Consider the following 20,601-nt stretch of genomic DNA (forward strand, 5'->3'; position numbering starts at 1 on the left):
CCGGTGTTGCTGTCGTCCAGTGTGTAGGCCAATCAGCGTCCTTTGAATGCGTTGAAAGAAGTAAACAGCTAGAGACAGTTAAAACAACAATAGTGGCAGCAGCGTTAGTGGATGGAATTGATGCCATGAAGTCGTTTGGAAAAAACTAAATGGAAATTAAGGCCTAAGGGACTATACATAAAGTGTTACACCAAATTCGGTGACAAAATATTTGACTGGCTTGTGATTGGTTAGGAGATTAACTAATCGCTCAGTACTCCCTCTTCAGCAACGCCCAGAAAAACGGCAGCAATGAGGGCACTTTCAGACTGAATAATGAAGTGAAACGAAATGGAAATTCAGGCTAGAATAGTGCATAAATGACGCGGAACTTATTTAAAAAATGCAGCGCTGTAATTGAAATTTAATGTTCCCGGAGTAAATGGACTTTATCTTCAGAGTAAATTTAGCGTTTTGCCAAATGGACAGATATGGAACAAAAGGCCGTTGTACTGCTGCTGAGTAACAGTGTTTACCAGCCTCTTCTCTGTGGAATTCAGCTTCATATTGTGGTATACGCCCACTACAACATCTAGTTGGTCTCAAAAAACATTGCGGAAAAGGCAAGGTTATTTAATCAAACCTGACATAAAACAAATAACTTTGTAAACAACAAAGATATAGCCACAAAGATGGATGAGTTGGCTGCAGGTAGATAGCCGAAGGATATGTTTTGGCAAGATTGAATAAAATGGCTTTCCTCAAGCAGGCAGAAAGGCTTAAAAATGAAATGTAATCTTTTCAACGCAGTTGTGTGAACCTCTGTGAGGGGCAAAGAATCACCCTGTGTGGGCATTGTCACAAACACTGTTGGTAACGTATCAATTATTGTGCATTCGAGTTCAAATAGCACTTCAAGTAGTCTGCAGTTTCTACAATACCTGCTGCAACCGAGCAACTCGGCGGTTATTATAATCAACCCACTTAATGTTCAGGCTGCTTCCGAACAAAGACGATGGAGCCTGGAACACTGTGCCCCTGCCTCATTAATCCTCAATCTACCTCTGGAGGAATGCTTGGTCTTTGTATTAAAGCACCCGCTAATAACTGTAATTATCATAATCATCACCAACATAATCATCATAATACCCTCTGCACAGGGGGTGTTGCCAGAGAAAATGGCTTGTTGCTTCTGAGCCATAAGACAATCTGTTGATTGTTCTCCAAAGAGCAGAAAAGGGGGGGGGGGGGCATGTAGCAATTGAAACTGTACTGTTCACATTACTGGTTTCTGCATCTTTGGTTTGGTAAACAAACAACAAAACATTTTTCTTGTTGAAAGTTTACCAGAGCTTAGAGCCAGTCAAGTACATTCTAACTAATCTACACTAACCCTGCATCGTCATCACGGTGTTAGTTTAAATTAATTAATTAATCACGGAAGCTCTATTTAAAAAATAGCCCATCTACAAGCTTGTAGATCTGTTATTTTCACAAACATTTCACCTATAAATAATATGACCAATATAGGGATGCCAGGTTTAACGTGGTTAATAAGCCCTGATTGCCTGTTGTCAATTCCTTGCAATGCTGCCATTGATGGGATCTTACAATCACACTAATAATTGAACACAACAATTATCAAACACAGAAATTGCATTTCAATTTCTCTGTTGAAATATATCATTGGAACATTGTCTCATAATTCTGTTATGTTTTGGAACATTGTCTCATAATTCTGTTATGTAATGTTCCAAGCTGTGAGTTCAGTCACCAAATCCTTAAGAGGCAAGCAGATAACGTCCAGGAAAAGACTGGGTTATGTCACGATGGAACAATGTCTTCTCTGTAAACAGAGATTTGGCCAAATTCAAATTCTTATGTTTTGAACAACAAACATCTCCAGTCTATTGCAACATGGTCACGCATTATCCAGAGTACAAAAGTGTGTTCCAACTGTAGATGTTTTGTTTGCCATCTAGGCCTATTTCACGCTACAAATCCGACGCATTCAGAGCCAAATTGAGCTGGCTAGGTTCCATGTTCTCTCTGCTATGCTGGAAAGTAGAATTAGAAAAATAAATGCACGTTTGGGCCAGAAAAGCACAATTCAAATCAGATCACTTCAGGCCTGTGTTATGAAATGAGCCATTAGGTCATGTAGGTGTGGTACCACTGTTGTTAAGCTGTGCGGTCACAGAACATTCTGGTGAATCATCCAGCGCTCCCCTGACAGGCGTGCGGTGCCAAGTCCAGTGTAACATGGAGCAGAGCTCTGAGGCTATGCTTTAGTTATTCTTTCCGCTCTGTCCATGGAAAATGCATGAATATTAAAGACCCCTTAGGACAACATGATCACTGAACTAATTGACACTAGAAAACAAAAGCGTTTCCAATTCTCTCTACACCCGTCTCCGTCTGCTAGTTTTATGTTGCCTGTTGAGGTGACTTGAGATCACAGGGGGGAAAACAACCTCCACTTCAACGTAACAGCTAAATGCAAGTGGTGGTGGCGGTGCTAATGTGTGTGCATAGTAACTGGAGAAGGTGAGATAATTGGAGCGCAACGTTTGGTCTCGTCAGACTCGTCATTAGCCGGCACAGGCGAGGTCTCGGAAGGGAGCCGTGCCAGAGGCTTCTGCATTGACATGGACTCTGCCTCCGAGGTGAACAACACGACGCACAACGCATGGATACTGTGGCAGCAGACAGCCTGTTTATTGATATCGTCATATGACACCGGTATATGCCCAGGGCTGTGTGTCAATCACATATAGGGCTGCAGGCAGGGTGCTTGGACTGAACATGTACAGTAGTTGTACAGTACTGTACTGACTATACAGTACAGTATATCGTTGCCGTTGGGCAGAAACCTCTTATATATGTGTTTTTTCGTTAATTAATGCCCAACTTGATCATACTACAGTCACACAAAAGTATCAAAAGTAGCAGATCCACAAGTAGATCAGTTACTTTCGCATTTTTTTAATTTATTTGAATCCTAAAAAGTAACAGTTTTGGACATACTGTATGAGGTTTCTACCCGACAGAGACTTTAATAATGTATAGCAGTTATACAGTACTGCACTGTATATGCACATTAGTTGTACTGTACTGTATTGTACATCAGTTGCATGTTGCAGCAATAGACATTTTGTGATAAATAGAAAGTCAATCTGCATAGAAATAACCATCTTAAATTATAAAACATTTCAAATACTGCAATAAAAATCTGTAAAAACAAAAAAACAAAAGATCTTTAGCAACCAGGCCGGGATACGTACAATCAGTCAATCGACAAATAAATAGCAGGAAAAAGCAACTACAGCGTAATTATAAACATCTGCAACATGATGGCTGAGCCCTGATCCCTGGAGGATACGCCCACGGTGACAGGAGGAACGGATAATGGAAGAGTGGGCAGCAAGGAAAGAGTGGGCATCTCCATGTTAGATTGACACATTTTGGCCCGCACCGCACCTAGGCTCAATGTAGCCCTGTCGCGGGTTCGAGTCCCGATCCCGGCGGCCTTTGCTGCGCGTCACTCGCCGTCTCTCTCTCACAATTTCCTATCAACCTACTATACTATCAACAAAGGCATAAAAAATCTTTGAAAAAGAAAATAACTTGACAATTTTTTTCCAAAATATAAACAGAATTAAGAATTTGGAAAATGGTCTGAGGTAATATAAAGTATACATGATTTGAACATGCACGCCCTGTACATCATTATCAGAACTAATTTTACCTTTGAACTTATTGTTTATGCTCAAAATGACTGGATATACAGGTTTTGTAGCAGTTGTGGAAATATTGGGCCTTAATTGTCGAATGTTCAAGCATGTTCTAATCATGTATACTTCACATTACTTTATACCCATTAAGACCTGGAACGCATCTGTGTCACTTTAGATTTCTTTGGCTATTCAAAAATAGCAGATATACAAGCTCATAGCACGGCACCGAGTGCCGCGCTATGAGCTTGTAGATCTGCTATTTTTGAAAAATCTGAAAATTGAAAAATGGGAAGAAAATAGCCAATTTAACATCGAGGCACCCACTTTTCCGGTTACCGGAGGATCATGCGGCGCTGCACTGCATAGTCTCAAGTCAACGTTAATCCAGTTATGGCTGTTCCAGAAGGAACTCAACACCTGCTCTGATAACATAAAAACCTCTGACTTTAACCACAACCACACAAACCCATTACTTATTTGACCAGATTCCCAAGGGCTCTAATACTTTTGCACAAAACATATCTTCACCCAAATTGCGAGGTGTTGTGAGCTTGTAGATCTGCTATTTTAGTCGAATGTTTGCCCCCATAACAGGAATGCTGAGGGTTCAAAGATTTGTGTGGCTCCAGCAAAGTTCATACAGTACCTACTGTACATGTAGACATAGTCCATGGTAGACTGAGCTCCACCAGTTGGATAGAAGCACAGTTCGTGTTTGTAGCCTTGTTGTCATATCCTTATTTCTGTGTATTCTTTAACCCATTAAGACCTGGAACTGTGTCATTTTTAGATTTGAGGTAAAAAGCATTATTTTACACTTTGGGCTATTCAAAAATAGCAGATCTACAAGCTCATAGCGCGGCACCGAGTGCCGCGCTACGAGCTTGTAGATCTGCTATTTTTTTTTTATCTTGAAAATGTGTGCAAAACTTTCAATATATATATTTTTAAAGCGAACATTTTTAACTAAAATCTTTGCTTCTGGGGCGTCCCTGGAACAAAATATTTTTATGGGAGTCCGCGGCCAAATACATATAATTTTGGGGGTCCTTGACATGAAAAAGATTTTCAGAATACTGTTGAGATTTAGGAGACATTTAGAATCGGCTTCAGGTCTCAATGGGTTAATCAGAATTTTGTTGCTGTCGGGCAGAAACCTTCCATCTCCATATTTCAACATTTATGTTATTTCTTAAATGAATGCCCTACTTCGTCATACAAGAGTGTCGCACAAAAAGGAGTGAAAATAGCTGATCAACAAGCTCACAACGTGTTGTATCACGTTGTGAGCTTTTAGATCGGCTGTTTTCACAATTTTAAAATGTTTTTGAAATAATACCCCAAAAAAAAGGAATGGTTTTGGACATACAAGGTTTCCACCTCGACACACCACTATTAGCTGTCGACGTTGAGGCTTCGTTCCAAAAGATGGCTGAATGCAGTTTTAATGCTGCACCTCCTAGAGTCAGGCGGGGGGGGGTGAGGGGCATTCCAGGGTTTTTTGTTGTCCTTCCGCTTGCGGAGGGGGGGGGGGGGGCCGTGGTCAGACATTGTAGTCGGGGGCTTTGCCGAGGGGTTGTCTGAGTCGGATCTGCAGCGTCATGCAGGCGCCCACCGTCACGTGGAAGAGGATCTGCCACACGTTCCTCAGTTCATACAGGTACATGTTGGCCAGACAGATGAGGGCCAACGCCAGGAAGGACTTGCTGTTCCTCCAGACGGAGAAGTAGGTGAACAGGTAGCACTGGTGGCCGGGAACACAGGACACAGGAGCATTAGGATACTAGGGGCTGTCAGTCACAATCGTGACATTTTACTTGACCATTAATTGTCACGCAAATAATTGTGATTAACGATTTGTGGTTTTGGCATTGGAACATAAACATTGGAATGTAAACAAAAAGGACATTTCTGTTTCTGTTTGTCTCGTCAACAAAATATACAAAGACTTAGATATACGAAGAAATCTTTTAACTTTTCAGATGGAACACCATTGGAGATAGTTGATGAGTTCAAATATCTGGGCCTTTGGCTCGATTCCCAGCTCTCTTTTAAGACGCATATAAACTCAGTTGTTCAGAAAATAAAGTTCAGAAAATACTATACCGGTCCATTAACTGTTTCACCCTTCAGATCAGAAAAATAATAATTTCACAGCTATTACTACCAATACTAGTTTATGCAGATATCATACATCAGAATACCTCAGAAACAAACCTCTACCCACTTAATGTAACCTACAACAGTCTATGTGGATTTGTCCTTAAGATGCCCTTATAGAACCCACCACTGCTCTATGTATGAGACTCTTAATTGCTTAACACCTAATTCCCGAAGACATTCTCACTGGCTGCAGTTTATTTTCAAATGTATTTTCTTTAACTATCCTCATTACTTGAAAAAATGTCTAGACCCTTACACATCACCATATAACTTAACTCATTCAGTGCCTGACTTATTTCTGGCAGTTTGGCTCTGAGTGCCAGAGCCAAAATTCATTGTAAAAAAAAAAGTGCTTAGGAGCCGAGATACAGCCTTTTTCAGTCAGAAGTTAAACCAGCAGTGAATGGAGCAGAACATTTTCAAATCATGATATCTTGGGTTCTGATTTTTTTTTTCCAAAAGCTCAAAGGAATGTGGTCGACGTGCATTTAAATTCAAAGCCCCTTCTGATTGGAATAACCTACCAAGCTCACGTAGATCTATCACCTCCCTTAATGTGTTTAAATTATCTATTTTCATTCATTCACCTTCTAACACCCTGTTCATGCTTCTAATCATGGTTCAAATCGCTCTTGGCATCTGTTCTTAACAATTGTTATTTCAAACAAACCTGTATCTAATGTATTGATATTTATATGTATTTTCTAAGGTGCATGTACATGTATATGCTGTTTTATCCCAATGGTACTGCTTGTGCCCTGATTGAGCATGCTGCTGCATGTTACTGCATGTGCATGTCTGTATCGGTATTATGGTTTTCCTGTACTAATGGGTTTCGTCTCCATATGATTTTTACTACCGGTGGGGTGGGAGCGGCTAGCTTTGGGAGAGCTCTCGTCTTGTCTGTCTGCATGGATGTATCTTGTTGTATTGTTTGTGTATTGTATGCCCTGTTCATTTGTGCTAAGGACCCGCTCAAAAATGCGATGGTGCATCTCAAGGGGTTTATCCTTCTAATAACGGTACTATATAAATGACAGCAATATTTAATAACTATGCTTTCAAAATGGTTAAATTGTGGAAATAGCTGAGCTACAAGCTCTTTTTCAACATGGAAATTATTATGATTTATGACAATTAATCCTAAATAATTGTGAATATCTCATTTAACTGTGATTAGGTGTTCATGCAATAATTGCGACAGGCCTATAGGATGCCATGTTGTTGTATTTTTACCATGACCTTCACGGGACAGTAACGTCCGCTCAGCCGAAGCTCCGGGTGCAATAACTTTTTAATTACACGACCAATTTGTGATCTTGAAACACCTGCGGGGCTCCCGTTCAGCGTACGAGCCGCACAAAGACGAGCTGATGAAAATGTTAGAGAAAAGCCAGTGAGGTGGAAAGTATTGAGCCTTGCTAACGTTAGTCTAGCTGACAGGCTGCTGAGCTGTAAAGTATGGGGCCGTTAGCCGCTCAGTCAGCCGTTGACGGGTTGCTCTCCTACCGCAGACTATCACTTACCTGATACAGACAGGCGGCTGTGCCCAGGAAGAAGGCAATCACGTAATTAAAGTCTTCATCGTCATTCTGGAGACAGGGGAGGAAGAGAGAGAGAGGGAGAAAGTGAGGGGGGGAAATAATACTTTTCAGCACTCACCAACCAACCATATCTTCACTAGGCTTGATCAAATCCCTCTGACAAGAGCAACGTAATGGACTTGAGTTGAACCTCCATTAGAGCCAGCCCGATATATATCGGTTCGACTGTTTTGACAACATCGCTATCAGCAATTATGCAGCCGACGTGTAGTTTTCAAAAGCTTTAAAAAATAGCTGATATACAAGCAGTAAAAGGTACTTACACACTGGGAGCGTCTATGCCGTACAATGAATTCACATTCATTTAAAAACTGCCGTTTGTGTTATGAGTACATCCACAAATAAAAGCATCAGCCTGTATGAATGAGGCATCACCACATGAATAGATAGATTTTTCACGCTCCCAGTCTATAAGGACCAAGTGTTCAAGTGTGGCTTAAGTGTTTATGTGCATCTTATATTACAGTATACACCAGAGAAAGAACTGCCAGCACTAACAGAAATGTCCTTCATGTTCCTTTATGCAGAGATGGGCACAGGCAAACCACGTGGTTTGCCTGTGCCCATCTCTGTATAGAAGTACCTGAAGGACATTTCTGTGAGTGCTGGCAGTTCTCTCCCTGATATTGAACTCTTTCGAGCCATGCACCTGGTAAACAGTGGATCACTTGCATCGAGTTGTGCTCGCATTGATTCTACATTGATCTTATATAATGCTTAATAGAGATACGTGGATGGGCTCTGAAGCCACCCGAATCCATGTGTACAAATAATAATCTGTTCGCCATTTATATTTATTCATTAGCTTATAAGTAAAGTTTCCTCAATAGAAACTTTAACCAAATCAATTTATTTTGCACTTTTGGACAAAATACCGGTCAAAACATTGGTAGTTGGTGGTCTAGGACTGTCCAACATCGGGATCAACATCGGACCGATACATCTGTCATCGGTCTGGCTCTAACCTCCCTTACAACGGTTTAGCTATCCCACCTCATGAGCAAACCCTCTCATTTATGTACCTCTCATGACATTACAGCGTTCCAAGCAAGCTTAAAAATGATCAAACGTTATTTACTGAGCACCAAATGGAGTGTGCCAGATCCAATCAAGCGCTTTTGGGAAACCACGTTACAATCACTGGTAGAATAACAAAACAATTTAAAAAAAGTAGAAACCTGTAGGATGCTCTCTATAGCGTGGACCCCTCGCAGTAGGTTGAGGCCCCCACAAAGGACACTGAGCACACAGGACACGATGCCTGGCAGGGCCACAGGCTCCAACATCAGCGTGGGTGCTGGGAGGGAATGAGGGACAGGAGTAGAGTGAGTTCAAATTTGAAGTAATGTGCTCTGTGCTTTCTTTGACTCCACAAAGGCTGCAAACAGCATTACAATGTCATTTACATGTAAATGAGATAGAGAGAGAGTTGCTATCAGCTAAATTCACCTCAGAGTTTGAAAGGAAATGGCTTTTACAGAACACTTAATATAACACGTGGACGTCTTCAATTTCTCAAACAAAGCAAAGTGCAATAGAATCATGTTGTACAGAATGGGACTGAAGGAGGGGTGTGTGACGGGGCAGTAAACACAAGATGCACAAGCAGTGAGCCTGTGTTAAGAGCATTGATCGGACCCAAAAAACCCTAGCCCAGCACAGGCCTGTCCAGCTTTGCATTTATGAGCCCGAGCCAAGTTTAAAACCACAACACATTTCTAAATGAACAGGTAACAGTGTTCAGAGTGGTTTGAATTACAAAACTCTGTTCAGTATTACTCTTACTGAATTACATAATTTCCTCTCATCAAGGACTCACAAAGCAAGTGTAGGGTAGGCATCGTAGCCTTTGAGTGACTGATGAAAACAACTAAACTGACACAAGGGATTAACAATCAGACTTTACGGATGAACTCTACTGTTCAGAATTACGTGCAGGATCTTACTGAATAGCCTTGCAATTTCCTAATTATAAAAAGGATGAGGCAGAGGATCACACCTCTAACCTGCGTTTAGAGAGAAGGGCAGTGGAGGATACAAATAGCGACAGTGACCCAGAATGGCTTCACTTATCTTGAGGCGACTGAGATGTGACAACGTGTATATAAAAAGGTGGCCCACAGACAGAGCAATAGACGGGTAGGACTGAAGTGAAGCCACACACACACAATACATTCCAGTCTGATAACAGGCTGTGAGACATGTCCTCCAGTGAGTCGGCCATCAGCAAAGAGGCAACCTGCTTGCGAGTGATTAAGTCTGGACCACTTCCAGGATATCTCCAAACCAAGACTACGATGGGGAATACTGTGTGAGTGCTAAAATGGGACAATGGGACATATCCACAAGCTTGCTTTGGGGCTAAAATGTGCAGATGGAAACAAGCCTTTTGTCATTCTAAATGCTTTTAGCTGATGCTGAAGTAATGTAGGGCACTACATGTATTCAATGTACATTAATACATCAAACACACCTAAAACATAATAGGCTGGTAAAATGGTTGAAAATTAAAGGACACTGTCAAATTAAATGAGTCATTTATCTATGGAGTACTGGTTGTAAATTAAGTATTATGACTATAAATGTGTAAGGGAGAATATAGTATTCCCATCACAGCCTATCTCCTAATAGGATGGAGCACGTGTTCAAATGCATGCTAATCACCTAAAACCCCTACCTTACTGTTCTTAATATACGTTAACAACCTGATATCAGAATGTAACTGCATGCAATTTGTTCCCATGACTCTGCGATCCTGGTCTTGGACAAGAACAACAAATTGCATTGGAAAAAACCTCAGGACTGAGCTCTGCAATATCTGGACGTGGCTTTCCGATAACAAACTGTTATTACACCTGAGAAAAATAGAATCCATTATTTTTGGGTATAGTACCACAAACTCAGGAGGACTGGATTTACAGTCATAGTCGGAGACAATATATTCGCAAGCAAGGATGAGTTTATCTATTTCGAACTATTTTGGATAGCTAACGTTTCCGGTGAAAAAAAATTCATCAAAAGTTATTGTGAAAGTCAACCAAAGAACAAGATTTTGGGACAGGTTCTCCTCGTTTGTCAACAAGGGTGCACTAAGGACTCTAGCCGCAGTAGCCAGAGCCTAATTGTCATTTGTCATTTTGACTATTGCCTGCACCTCATGGTTCACGAACACCCCAATGTCACTAGAAACAAACCTCTCAGAACAAACTGATAAGACTGACTACTACCAAACCTCAAACCCAAGACTCACCTAACTCCAGCTCACTTTTCAAGGTGGGATGGCTCAAGGTAGAAGACAAGCAAGAATACAGCAACTTGCAATGGGCCTGGTAAGATACTCAGAGGAACAGTGCCCAATCTGCCCATATACCTGTCTAACTGCTTCTCTAGAGTGGGAGATGCCCACGGGCATAACACAAGAGGCAGCTCCACTGAACTTGTCCCCCCCCTAGATTCCGCTCAAACATGGGGGAAAATGCATCTACGACACTGACACCAAAATGTGGAATGTCCTTCCAACAGACAGTAAAGGTCTTGATTCCCTATACACACTTAAAACATGCCTAGAAACATGGCTGGCCTCAGATTTCAATTGGACTTAGAATTCGATCTCCTACCAGCTTGCCCCCAGAGAGCCAAACTACGCACTCCCTCAGCGGGCTTCATGTAAGGAGCTCGGTGGGAGTGGCATCCTCTGCCCCCTGCACCCACCCCTCTTTTTCTATTTTCTGTAAATACATATCTTGCTGCTAGTGGTGTTGGACGGAGATGTAATGCATTGTATGTATTGCTGATGAATTGAGTACAATGGACCACAATGGAAACAAGCCTATGCCATCCATGCCTTCCAACACACCTATGCCTTTGTATTTGGAGGGGGTGTGCAGAGAGAAGCCATTGATGGAGTTCAGGTCCTCGGGAGAGAGCTGGTACGGCGGCCGCAGCTTGATCTCGGTCTGCATGTCAGCCAGGTTGATCTTTGTTGACAGGGAGCGGGGGCTGTTGTAGCGCTGCTTTGTTTTCTGGATGAAAGTGTCTGGAGGGAAATGATTAGCACAACAACAACTGGGTCACAATCCATGTAGTACCATATTAAGCTAATTACGCACCTGCACAACTCATCTGTGCATAGCGCACATGGGAAATTAGGCAAAGCCTATCTGTTCACTTAAAAGTGCAAATCCTGCCCTGTAAAACTCGCTTTTCTTTTCTTTTCTTTTCATACGTTTTCTTTATTTAGAGACAGGAAACCAAAGGCAATGACATAGAACAGACATGCAAGTCCCTCGCGGTTCACAAGGAACACAAGGATCTAATTGTTGTAATGATGTATCTGTTGTATCTGGAGCAAATTATTTGGTGTGCATGCGTGCAAGCCTAATAGTTCCCGATTAGGCAGCTGTTCAGGGTCTCACCGAACTCGATGAAAGAGTACGGCCGAATGGCACTGTTGATGCGCTTGGTGTCATAGGTGACGATGAATTCCCTCTGCAGCTCATCCAGGAAGCAGAAGGCCAGCACGTTGGGGTAGTTCTCTGTGCACACCATCAGGTAGCCTACACCCAGAGAGCTAGTGAAACTGACACACAAAAGACACAGGCACACAGTCACTACTTTGCTACAAAATGATCTTCTCTCAAAAGATACCAAAAAAGAACAAACAAGAACAACGTGCCATGTGTGGTGGATATGAAGCACACAGAAAACGCCATATTTGCTACCAACACTACTCTCCTAACTTCTGCCAGGGAACATTCGCATCCACTGAATCCAATTAATTACCCGATTTGGCTAATGAAACATAATTTCACACCCAGAGAACCAGACTCGAATGCACCAAATTCTCTCAGATTCAGATGCACTTCAGCAGCTGCTAGTCTTTCAGAAGCACTTCCACCCAGCAGCGTTTTGTTAATGGACTGTGGGAATACACAAATCTAAAGAAATATAGAGGAGGAAGCTTATTATACAGTATGTAGCACAATCTAAATGGACCTTGGTCCAATACCACTGCATTTTATTATCTAGTTTAACAGTCAGTCATAACTTAAAATGAGCATAAATAAATCTAGGAATAAATAACAACTCCTTTAATAAATTGCAGCCACAATTTAGTAAAACAAGTATAAAACAGCAGTGGAATATCAAGTTCAAAACTAAACATTCAAAATAAACAAAAGTTGTTCCGCGTAAATGAGCCATCATCAGTCACATGATAAATTATGATATTGGATAGTGTTATGAACCGATACCAGCATTAATAAGTGGTTATTTAAAAAACACCAAAGACAGATTTGTTGTTATATTGATTCAAGTATCTGTCAGTCTAAGCAGCTTTGGTGTCTTACTGTCTAAACAAACAACAAATGACTCCTACGCCTCACAGGCTGGAGGAATGAGAGTTTACAATTAACTCTGTGAAGAAAGCCAGATGATTGTGCGCATGGAGCAGTCCGAGTACTGAAATCACAGGCTACTGAAATCACAGCCAGTGTTGCCAAGACCACTTATTATAAGCGACTTTGGGCTTGTTTTTCTGTAAAGTCACAATATTGTAGTTTTTAACCAGTGGTTCTCAAACATTTTCATGTCAAGGATCCCCAAAATGTATATGTATTTGGCCTCCATCTGAAAATAGTTTGTGCGAGGGACCCGAATACAAGATTTATGTAGTTAAACTATTTCAAAAATATTCCAAATGCTTATATGAAAATAGCAGATCTACACTCTCACAAGCTGACAACATGTCACGATCCAACGTGTTGCGAGCTTGTAAATAGCCGATACATAAAGAGTTTAAGTGGTTCAACTGATTTTGATGCTGTATTAATTAGACCTCATTAGACCGGTCTGCTTGTTTCTCTCAAAATCTGGCAACGGTGGTACTGAACTCACAGCCCACACAGTGTCAGGAATCTCAAATATCACAGGTAGAGCACTGTCCTAACTGATCTGTTCCGCCTTCCATTAGATTACCCCATGACTTAAAAGAGCTGCCTGGCAAATTCTGTTGTCACTCCGTCAGAGGCAGATGGCTTGCCTTGATTAAAGGAAGTCATATCAAAGGGTCTTTGCTTTGAGATGAGTACAGACAGTTTGCTTGGTGTTACTTTCTTACAAGCTGATGTCTAACGCTTAATGCGACCCACTACCCCATCAATGGTGGCGGCGTGCTTGAGGAATTCAAAGCATTTTCTCAAGCATTAGTGGCCCTTAATTAAAAGAAAGAACTACCAGGCAGGCATACAGTATAATGTCAGACAAGAGTTGATGAACATCCACATTTATGTGGGAATCTTCTGATGAATTATGTCTGACCGATTGGTTGTCAGACATTTATTGTCAAAATAAATTCAAACTGCTCAGAAAATAATGTCAAATTATGTTTGAATAGTGGCATGCACTGACATACAGGGAAGGTTCATTTTCTAACATGTACATTCTTGCCACATCTAGTAGAGTTGTATTTGACATTCAAATGTTTCTATGACACTTCTGCACTCATACTTGATGCCCATTTTCGCTTTCCTCATTTGGCTTTCAAATTCATGCTACCTCCGACCTCTCTCCTCAACTATTCTCATATCTTTATCCCCGCTGGGCTGGAATGGCAGGGGTGGAGGTTATAGTTTCCTCATACATTTACAGGCTTATATGCTCAATGTAGGGTACTAGCTTATGATCAATGTAGGGTTACAGAAATACAGTTAGTTTGTTACATCCACTGTCAAGGGAAAACGTCTACATCCAAATAATAGAGGCTCATCGTTGGTGATCTAGGAGTTATTGTAGGTATTGTAATATTGCCCTCACAGTCATTCTGGAAAACATTCTCTGCTAAATATCACGATCATGTGTTAAATGTGTTGTTATGCTAGTTCAGTGAAACCAGTACAGTTCAGTGATAGGCTGCAAAGCCCAACACTATCATATACTGTATGCTGCTACAGTAGATAGCGATATAGTTGTACAGTATATACTGATAGAGCTTATGTTAGCAAAATCATTTATATTAACTGTAGTGAGCTGCACGATAATGTTATGCATTTTACATAATTATCTTTAAAAAAATCTTCAAGACTTAATACCAATTTATATCATATTTTGAGTTCAATTGGGTTAGATCAATTAGCATAACAAAATGTGTATTGTGATATCAGATTATTGTCATACTGCCATAGTCACGATCCTCTCAAAGATGATAAACAATAACATTGAATTTATCGCCCAGCCTTACATGCCATCCCAAACTAACTGGCTCGTGTGAGACCTACTTGACGTTGTATTGTCCAGTCTTCAGAGTGCAGCGGTCAGGAAACTGGCTGAGTTTCTTCGAGAGTCCTTTGAGATGCCTCTTGGTGTCCTGTAGGCCCTTGTCCTGCTCGTAGTCCGTGGATGCAGAGAGGGGCAGGCCGTCCCCAACCCTCACCACGGAGGCAAACAGCACCATTGACATCTCGCAGCTTTCACTGCTCTCTTACCGCAGGCCTACGCAGAAAGACAATTGATAGTAACTCAGTGACGGCGTATGTTACACATTTGAAATGTCAAGTAAAGACTGTTCAGTGTGGTGTTAGCCTACAAAACAAGGATCAGTGTTTAACCTGTGTGTTGTTGAATAGAAATACACTACAGTTTATGGTCTTTTTGTAGCCCCATCTGTGACCTCCCCCATCACTGTAACCCGAGCTACAGCAACGGGGGAGGTCAGAGATGAGCCTAGGCTTTTTGGTGAATCAGGAGCAGTGGTGTAAAGTAATTAGCATTTACTCAAATACTGTACTCAAGTACAATTTTGAGGTATTTTTTACTTTACTGGAGTATTTCCAGTTTTTTTTTTACTTCTACTCCACTACGTCTCAGAGGCAAATATTGTACTTTTACTCCACTACAATTATTTGAAGACTGTAGTTACTAGTTACTTTGTAGATTTAGATTATTATTACAAAACATACATTACCCACTTCAGCCCTATATACATTTCGGCCATTTGAAAATAGCCGATCTACAAGCTCGCGACGCATTGTGAGCTTGTAGATCTGCTATTTTCAAAAGATTTGCATACATACATTTTATACATTTGAAAACTTGTGAAACGGGACATTCGGCATAATGAGTACTTTCTACTTTTGCTACTTTAAGTACATTTTGATACCAACACTTTCGTACTTTTACTCAAGTAAAATTTTTATTCCTGACTTTTTCTTCTAACAGAGTATTTCTATATTGCAGTATTGATACTTTTACTTAAGTAAAAACATTTGAGTACTTTTTCCACCAATGATCAGGAGTAATGGCAATGTTTTCTGACTGAGTTAGAACTGTAAAATACAAGTCTACTCTACTGTATGTGTGCGTAATGCATGGGCTTCAGTCAGAACCATGGACAGCACCACAAGCCAAGGTATGCATTATCGCCATAACTGTTCCGTACATCAAGCAGTCGTGGCAGACAGCTCACAGAGAAGCATCAAACGATCAGTGGTGGAAAAAGTACTCAAATTCTTTACTTAAGTAAAAGTACCAATACTGCAATATAAAAATACTCTGTTACAAGTAAAAGTCCAGAATTAAAAATTTACTTGAGTAAAAGTACAAAAGTAAAAGTACCAAAAGTAAAAGTACTAAATATTTGAAAATAGCAGATCTACAAGCTCACAACGCGTCGCGATGCGACGCGTTGTGAGCTTGTAGATCGGCTATTTTCAAATAGCCTGGGTATAAAATAGGGCTAAAGTGGTTAATGCATGTTTCATTATATCATCATTTATATCTGAAAAGTAACTAATAACTAAAGTTTTCAAATAAACGTAGTGGAGTAAAAGTACAAAATTTGCCTCTGAGATGTAGTGGAGTAGAAGTAAAAGTATTGGAAATTGGAAATACTCAAGTAAAGTACAAATACCTCAACATTGTACTTGTAATGTAAATGTACTTAGTTACTTTCCACCACTGCAAACGATGCAAGCTGCCGTTAAACCCCTCAGGAGAAGAACCCTCACAGTATTAAAAAACCTTTCACACAAACGGTATGTAGGCTACCTGTCCTGTCATGTACAGTAGTGTAGCTGTAGGGGCAAAACAGACAAATTAGGTTACGTAAGTACTGTACTTAAGTACAATTTTGAGGTATTTTTTTTATTTTACTGGAGTATTTCCAGTTTTCAGTACTCTCACTTCTACTCCACTACATCTCTGTACTTTTATACTCAACTAAAATTATTTGAAAACTTTAGTTAGAAGTTACAAAACTTACAAAACATACATTAACCACTTCAGCCCTATATACATTTTGGCCATTTGAAAATAGCAGAAATACTCATTGTGAGCTTGTAGATCTGCTATTTTCAAAATATTGTAATACACTTTGATACCAATACTTTTGTACTTTTACTCGAGTACATTTTAAAATCCGGACCTTTACTTACAGAGTATTTCTACATTGCAGAATTGATACTTTGACTCAAGTAAAAATTGTCCCACCATTGCCTGTTCTTAGCTGTAGAATACAACTCTCGTAAACGTATTTATGATTCTGACGTTTTCAATCTACGAGAGTTGTAGGGTTCACACCCCATGGAGACATGGACTTTCTGCACTATGCCCCGTAGACACTCCAAACATGTACAAATTGAAAATAAAGGCGCTTACCCCCAAGCCCCAAATGTTAACTGTCTCTACGCGGTAGTAGTTTAATGTAATAATCCATATCTTTCTATAAAGAAGTGTTTGAATGCCGTCTGTGGCCGATTCTGTCGGAAGTTCCCAATGGGCGGTAGTGACGGGGCGCATCCGGTGAAACCCGGAATTACACTAAATGTAAAGAGGAAGTAAACGAGGGTGAAAAAATGGCGTTCGGCCACAGACGGCATTAAAACACTTATTTATTGAAAGATATGGATTATTACATTAAACTACTACCGCGTAGAGACAGTTAACATTTGGGGCTTGGGGGTATTTTCAATTTGTACATGTTTGGAGTGTCTACGGGGCATAGTGCAGAAAGTCCCTGTCTCCATGGGGGGTGAACCCTACAACTCTCGTAGATTGAAAACGTCAGAATCATAAATACGTCTACGAGAGTTGTATTCTACAGCTAGCCTGTTCTAAAGTCCTTGTGTGACAGTAACGTTTGCAGTCAAAATCAAAACGTTTAACATCAGTACAACAACATTTGGCGTGCGAGTGGACATTTCATCCTTTTCACTTGGTGTTTCTAACGTTAGAACAGGTTAGAATGCAATCACCTACACCTGGTTATTACATTAGCCAATATTAGCAGGCTAACGGACGTAGCTAACGGTGCAAACAGCAGCATGCCATGGAGCCAAGGGAAAAAGTATGAGCCAACCTGAGAGGATTTCTGACTGTCAGACGAGACTATATATATTCAAGAGTGTAGCATCGTGTGATTCTTTATCAGTCGGTAATATGAATAGAACATATAACTGTGTGTTAAACAGAGCAGAGCTAGCAGCACCAGGCACCATCACACACACAGGAAGAATAGTCTACATCCCATATGCAGGAGGGACGGCAACAACGCTGCGATTGGGCGAGGTAATATATGGTTGTCAGGGCAACGACGTTGCTCACGTTCTTCTCTGCAGTTGTCTACTACTACGCTGCTGCCTCTGGTTTATGTTATAGGCTTGAGGGGGTTCCACTTCCAGGGGGTCCCCAGCTAAATGATAGATATTTAGGAACCAAATGGACCCTTATCATAAGGGTCTTATGTGCCTGTAACTCAGAGAGTATATCATAATTTATATCTGAAAAGTAACTAGTAACTAAAGTTTTCAAATAAATGTAGTGGAGTAAAAGTACAATATTTGCCTCTGAGATGTAGTGGAGTAGAAGTAAAAGTATTGGAAATTGGAAATACTCAAGTAAAGTACAAATACCTCAACATTGCACTTAAGTAAATGTACTTAGTTACTTTCAAATGGAACCAAATGGACCCTAACGGGTCCATTTGGTTCCATTTGTACACTCTCTGAGTTAAATTAACATTGATTTTACAATATAAATTAGGGTCCCAGACCAGGTCCCAGAGATAGAAATGCCATTAAATGGGGGTCCGTAGCCCTAATGCATGTCAAACTGGGGGTACTTGTAATGAAAATGGTTGAGAATTACTGCTAGAGCCGTAAAAACTCTTCTCTTATGGGGTTCCCTGGCATATCTTTTGAAATGGGGGTCCGCGGGCTAATAAGTGTCAATTTGGGGGTCCTTGACATGAAAAAGTTTGAGAACCACTGCCCTAGGGGGTCCTCAGAGTTACAGAGGGGTCGCCAAACCTTTGTGTGATAACATTTGTTTTGTTTTGTTGCATTAACCACCTCAACCCTAGCATCCCTATTTGGAGGGGAACATTACCCGAAAATAGCAGATCGGCTATTTATGGCAAAGAGGTTTGGTGTAGAGGGGAAAAAAGAGAAAACCAAGTACAAGTTTTCTACCGTAAAGTATTGAGGGTTTAAGTGGTTAATTGTCTGAAAATACATATTAACATCATGAACCCAACACAATGCTACACAATGACGTGCTGTCTATGAAATATGCTATAAACATTTTCAATCTGCTGCGACACAATTTTATACAATATGTTGAGGGGTCCTTAATTGGCCTGAAAAACTTTGAAGACCCCTGGTCTAAATAAATGTGTGTGTGTGTGTGTGTGTGTGTGTGTGTGTGTGTGTGTGTGTGTGTGTGTGTGTGTGTGTGTGTGTGTGTGTGTGTGTGTGTGTGTGTGTGTGTGTAATTGTAGCTAGACAGACATCAACTAGCCAATCAGAGCCCGACCGGCCGTTCCTCCAGGCCATGGGATCTTCTAGACCGCTATAGCTGCGCGATTACGTTTACGTGGCTGTCTCACTGTGCATTGTGGGTAATGCCTGTGACTCTCATCAGCACCACAAATATCAGTCTGTTTCATTTCTGCTGACTGTGGTTACATGTTTAGAGTAGTCTGCAGTGATGGAAAAAGTACTCAAACGTTTTACTTAAGTAAAACTACCAATACTGCAATATAGAAATACTCTGTTACAAGTAAAATAAATGATTGTGAGGGAAAAATGTAGATTAAGGGTACAGAACATGTACATACATGTACGACTACGAACCAACATTGAGAAGCCCCTTCAGTGTATGCAGATGTACAGTAAAAGCAAGCATTTTGTGCCCTTTAGAAAGAATCATGAATTATTCAAGAACCTATCAATTTTCTATGCCCTTTGACCCATTCACTGATGCAAATACCGTAGGACTACCATTTAATACCAATCCTTGAATCTCGTACCCAGGATTGTTTCTTTAAAAAAAAGTAAAAAAAAAAAAAAAGACATCAAAAATATGTACATCTAACCACAGACAGCATAAGCAGTTTTGATGTTCAATTTGAAATCGAAATAAGGCGTTCAACTAACATCCGCATTATAAAGTGTAAATAAGTCCCTGTCAGAATGGAGTGTAATGTAATCATCTCTAAAAGAGGAGTGCAACAATACAGAGACACTTTCCTGTCTCATCTCTCACACATACACAGTAATCTCCTCAGAGCCCAGACAACATGTCAGCCTGAAGGGACCTGTATCTGTGTGTGTGTGTGTGTGTGTGTGTGTGTGTGTGTGTGTGTGTGTGTGTGTGTGTGTGTGTGTGTGTGTGTGTGTGTGTGTGTGTGTGTGTGTGTGTGTGTGTGTGTGTGTGTGTGTGTGTGTGTGTGTGTGTGTGTGTGTGTGTGTGTGTGTGTGTGTGAGTGCCAAATGTCCCCACAAGTACTATAAAGTAGAATTTGAGAAATAGACATGACAATGTTCCTGCTCTTTTCCTGGTCCTTACAAGATAAATGCGTGTTTCATGGTAGACAAAAATAAAGGAGAGTTAAAGGGATACTCCACTTTCAAATAAAATAAACATTTAAAAAATATTAAAAATAAATGAAAAAAGTAATGGAAAAATCACGGCCCCCCTCACGCACTAGAGTGTCCTACTAATGTGTGAGGGGGCCGTGATTTTGCCATAACTTCTTTCATTTTTTTAAAATATTTTTTTTAATGTTTATTTTATTTGAAAGTGAAATATCCCTTTAAGCTTACATATAGGAAAACAATCTGGTT

General features: G+C 40.6%; 1 protein-coding gene across 1 annotated transcript; it reads right to left on the bottom strand.

The window, feature by feature from the left end:
* Positions 1-4,634: 4,634 nt before the first annotated feature.
* Positions 4,635-17,971, bottom strand: sec22a (SEC22 homolog A, vesicle trafficking protein). Its single transcript, XM_080412393.1, has 7 exons — positions 17,835-17,971; positions 14,758-14,971; positions 11,899-12,062; positions 11,340-11,519; positions 8,662-8,780; positions 7,406-7,471; positions 4,635-5,460 (listed from the first exon to the last, which is right to left on the bottom strand). Exons 2-7 carry the CDS (start codon positions 14,937-14,939, stop codon positions 5,260-5,262), a joined length of 912 nt encoding a protein of 303 aa, XP_080268519.1. The 5' UTR covers positions 14,940-14,971; positions 17,835-17,971; the 3' UTR covers positions 4,635-5,259.
* Positions 17,972-20,601: the final 2,630 nt, after the last annotated feature.

Source organism: Gymnoscopelus braueri (genome assembly GCF_963280865.1).
Source record: "Gymnoscopelus braueri genome assembly, chromosome: 18".
NCBI lineage: Eukaryota > Metazoa > Chordata > Actinopteri > Myctophiformes > Myctophidae > Gymnoscopelus > Gymnoscopelus braueri.

What these genes read in the sequence shown, in the direction of transcription:
- sec22a (XM_080412393.1), bottom strand. Translation starts at nt 14,939, where the DNA reads ATGTCAATGGTGCTGTTTGCCTCCGTGGTGAGGGTTGGGGACGGCCTG. An exon ending in GTACTCTTTCATCGAGTTCG is followed by an intron (nt 11,520 to 11,898) that starts GTGAGACCCTGA and finishes ATTTCCCTCCAG; the next exon opens with ACACTTTCATCCAGAAAACA. An exon ending in CTCCAAATACAAAGGCATAG is followed by an intron (nt 8,781 to 11,339) that starts GTGTGTTGGAAG and finishes ATTCCCTCCCAG; the next exon opens with CACCCACGCTGATGTTGGAG.